At 32.6% G+C, this 4,470-nt stretch overlaps 1 protein-coding gene across 1 annotated transcript; it reads right to left on the reverse strand.

The window, feature by feature from the left end:
• Positions 1–3,236: 3,236 nt before the first annotated feature.
• Positions 3,237–3,983, reverse strand: LOC108485011 (uncharacterized). Its single transcript, XM_017788881.1, has 2 exons — positions 3,840–3,983; positions 3,237–3,749 (listed from the first exon to the last, which is right to left on the reverse strand). The coding sequence occupies exons 1-2, from the start codon at positions 3,981–3,983 to the stop codon at positions 3,237–3,239; spliced, it is 657 nt and encodes a 218-aa protein (XP_017644370.1).
• Between the last annotated feature and the right edge of the window lie 487 nt (positions 3,984–4,470).

Genomic DNA, 4,470 nt, shown 5'->3' on the forward strand with positions numbered 1-4,470 from the left:
TTGAACGGGTAATACAAATTTTAGAAGATATGCTTCGAGCCTGTATGATTGATTTTGAGTCTAACTGTGAATATTATTTGTCATTAGCCGAATTTGTGTATAATAATAGTTTCCAGTCAAGTATACAGATGGCACCGTATGAGGCTTTGTATGGATGAAGATGTCAATCACCCGTATGTTGGACAGAACTGAATGAGAAGAAGATGATTGGACCTGAATTGGTTCAAGAAACGGAAAGTACAGTTAAGAAAATTCGGGAAAGATTGAAAATTGCTTTTGATAGACAGAAATCGTATGCAGATTTGAAACGACGGGATATTGAATACTCAGTCGGGGATAAAGTATTTTTAAAGGTTTCACCTTGGAAGAAAATTCTAAGATTTGGTCAAAAAGGAAAATTAAGTCCTCGTTTTATTGGGCCTTACGAAGTTATTGAGAGAATTGGACCAGTAGCGTATCGATTGGCCTTACCTCCTGAACTACAGAAAATGCACGATGTCTTCCATGTTTCTATGCTAAGAAGATATCGATCGGATCCTTCACATGTTATTACGACCGAGAATGTAGAGATTCGACCTGACTTATCGTATGAAGAAGAACCAGTTGAGATTCTAGCACGAGAGGTAAAAGAATTACGTAATAAATGTATTCCTTTAGTAAAAGTGCTATGGCGAAGTCACAGTGTTGAAGAAGCTACGTGGGAACCGGAAGAAACGATGAGATCTCAATACCCCATCTTTTTCGTAAATTTCGAGGACGAAATTTATTAAGGGAGAGAATTGTAATGAACCGAAAGTTACGGTATCGGAAATTGAGTCTTAAATCTTGTTTCGTGAAATTTATTCATGAATATTTATTAGAAATATTTATGAATTATAGTTGAATGGTTATTTAGTGTTTAATTAAGTGAAGTAGCTTGAATTTAGTTTAAAGGGCTAAATTGCATAAGGAATAAAAGTTTAATTATTTATTAAAGAAGTAAAAGGGACTAATCTAGTAATTAGACCCTAAGTGCCATGTGTGTGTTAATATTGAATAACGTGTGTAATAGTTGGTATATATGTGTAATAGCTATAAGATATTTTATGTTATAGCTATTACACATGTTAGTTTTATATTTATTATAGGTTAATAATAGTATAATAAGTAAAATTGATAAAATAGAAAAGAAGATAGAAAGACTAACAGAGAGCAAACGTGAAAGAAAGAAGAAAGAAATAAATAAATAAAAAGGGAAATTTGAGGATTAAGGCCCTAAAGTTTGATTGGTAAGTTGTTTTAGCTCATTTTCTTATGATTTTTATGTTTATGGATGCCTAATTCAAAGTTCTACATGTATGAGGTTAAAATGAAGAAAAATAGAGAATTTTAGATATTGATTTAGTTGAATAAATTGAGGTTTTATGGGTTAAATTGATAGAAATTGAAGTTAGAAGTGATTAGTTAAAGGAATTTCTAAGTTAGGTTTAAATAGGGACTAAGTTGAATAGAGCTCAAAATTTATGTTTTATAATGTATTTTATGAGTTAGAAATTGTTAATGAGTTGATTAAAAGAGAATATGAAGCTTAAGTTAAAGAAAAAAAGATTAGTAATGGAAAAATGACGAAATTGGAATTTTTGTAAAAGTTTGGTAGAAAATGAAAATGTGTTTTATGAATTAATATATTGATGATTTTTAATTGTATGATTGTTAGTAGCAAACGTAGCACCGGGTACGTCATCAAAGAAGGGAAAAGAGAAAGTGAATGAAGATATCGATTAAATTCGATAAATAGTGGTTTGTATTTCTATAAACCGAGCTTAATCGTTATTGCTATATTTGATATTTATATTATATGAAAACGTGAATGAGGTAAGTATTTTTACCATATTGAAATGAATGTGATTTTGAATACCCTATTAAAAGTGTCGGGCTAGTCGGATATAGTTAACATGTCATAGGAATTGGAAGTATTGGGATATTCCGACATTGAGTCAATGAGAGACTATGTGTCTACTACTGTTAAAGTTTCGGATTTGTTCCGATGAAGTACTTTGTGTACTATAATGTTAAAGTTCCGGATTTATTCCGATGAAGCACTATGTGCTTATCCCAAAGTGTGGGTTGGATCCGTGTATCCGTCAGTGTCCGAGTTATGTTAATAAGGGTAAATAAAGTAAAGGTTATTAAAGTACTGATTGATATTGAATAATAGTAATAATGTGTTTGAATTACCATGTTTTAAAGTTGATTAAGCTATTGTTTATAGAAATACCACTGAGAGTATTCTCAGCGTACGGTTTATTTCGTCTGCGCAGTTAGGTATCTGAAAGTATAAGGACTCAGCATACAAGCCGATTCCCAAACTCAAATTGGTGAAGTTTCTATCTTTTTGGAAAATGGGATATTACATAGGATGTCTTTTGGTCATTTTGAAAGTATATAAGTTGTTAAGTGATATTTTGCTATGTTTTGTAAATGTTACCAAAACCTTAAGTATGGTATGTTTTGATATGTTAGTGAAGAGTAATAAGAGGAAGTGTTGGTAAATATTGTAGAGAGAAGAAATGAAGATGTTATAAACTTAGTTATCAATATTTTATACTAAAACAGATTTGGACAGTAGCGGTAGTCCAACTTTGAAAATATACCAAAAATAGTATAAAGTGAATTAGATAATGAATAAAATTTGAAATTGAAGCTTAATGAATCTATTTTTATATGGAAGAAATAAAATAGGTAAAAGAGTTGTATTTTATGAGATATTTACGTTTTGGTGAAACAGGGTTAGAACAATTTCTAGATTCCCTGTTCTGATTTTAGAAATTCACCATAAATTGTGTATTAAGAATTAGGGCTCAAAATTTATTTTTATGGATTCCTTATTGAGTATATTTTTAATTGAAACAAATGGTATAGTCATTGGATTTCTGTATAGGAAGAAATTTGATTCGTAGTGCACAAGGGTCAGAGTAGCTGAACCCTGAAACAGGGGAGACTTTTTCTAATAAACTGTACTAATTGGCCTGACCAAAAATTCTATAAAAAAATTAGTAAGTAGATATACGAGTCTAGTTTCAGGGAAAATTTACGGAATTAGATTTCAAGTTTCATAACTCAAGATATGATTTTTTTTGCGACCGTGACACAGATGGATAGTTTACTACGAAAACTGTTTAAGTGCTAAGATAAGTTTTGTAATGTCTCCTGCTCGACTCCGGCGACGGTCTCGGGTAGGGGGACATTACAAATCTTCAACAATACTTGCATTTAGACCTAGAAACATTCTGTACACTACTAACACTAGCTGCAGGTTTAATAGTTACCCCAAATTCTTGCTGAGTTGCTCTGTTTCTGTTCGATCGTTCTGGATTTAAGGAAGTTCGACCCGAATCATCTCTAAACCTTTTAGCTGGAAATGTCGAGAATGATTTGGAAGAGCTCCTCTTATAAGATTCTTTGAATCTTCTTTCCCGTTGCATCTTCCTGTTATACACTTCTTCCATTTTCTGGGCTCGATCTGATAAAACAAAAAATTCCTGGATTACTATACCTCCAATCAACATTCTAGTCTCATCATTTAGCCCTTCCTCGAATCTAATACACATTTCCTCTTCAGTGGGCACAATATCTCGAGCATATTTGCTAAGGTATACAAACTCCCTTTCATACTCAGCTACAGACTGGTTTCGTTGGCGTAAATCGAGGAATTTCCTCTTCTTCTTATCCAAATTACTTTTTCTCACATACTTATTTTTAAATTCTCTCTAGAAAAATTCTCAAGAAAATTTCTCTTCTGGCACTACAGCTTTTATAGTCTCCCACCAATTATATGCTTCTTCTTTTAATAAAGAAACCGTGCATCTTAAATAATCATCTGGAGAACATTCCATTTGTTTAAAAACTCTTATTAAATTTTGAAGCCAATATTCAGCTTTAACTGGATCATCATCTGATCTTTCCCAAAATTCTTTAGCCTCAAACTTTCTAAGTTTTTCCATTGGAGCTTGCTTACTAGATTCAGTTGTTGGAGGAAGTAGAGGAGCAACCGGGGTGTTACTGATAGTGCAGTAGGGGGAGGAGGTTGCTGAGCCTAATTCTTTTCTTACATCGTCTCATTATATCACTGATTCATAATTCCATAAATCATATTTTTAAGTTCTTGCTCTTGCATCAAAGAAATTAGGACGTTACTACTTGTCCCTTGTTCAGAAGTCTACACTCTACTGTTAACTTCTTCTTGTTTTGTAACACCCCCTACCCGTATTCCGAGCCTAGAATAGGGTACGAGGCATTACCAAACTTAATATGATCAATCATGTACAAAAATCAGCCATAAAATTTTTTCTAAATTAAAAACTTTCATACATATGTTTAACGTCCCTTATATGGGCCTACGGGGCCCAAAACATACATTCAGGGTGGTTCGGGACCAAACCGTAAACATACGAAACTTTTGCAACACTTAGAAAATTTTCACACTTTAGA

Source organism: Gossypium arboreum, chromosome 5, assembly GCF_025698485.1.
Source record: "Gossypium arboreum isolate Shixiya-1 chromosome 5, ASM2569848v2, whole genome shotgun sequence".
NCBI lineage: Eukaryota > Viridiplantae > Streptophyta > Magnoliopsida > Malvales > Malvaceae > Gossypium > Gossypium arboreum.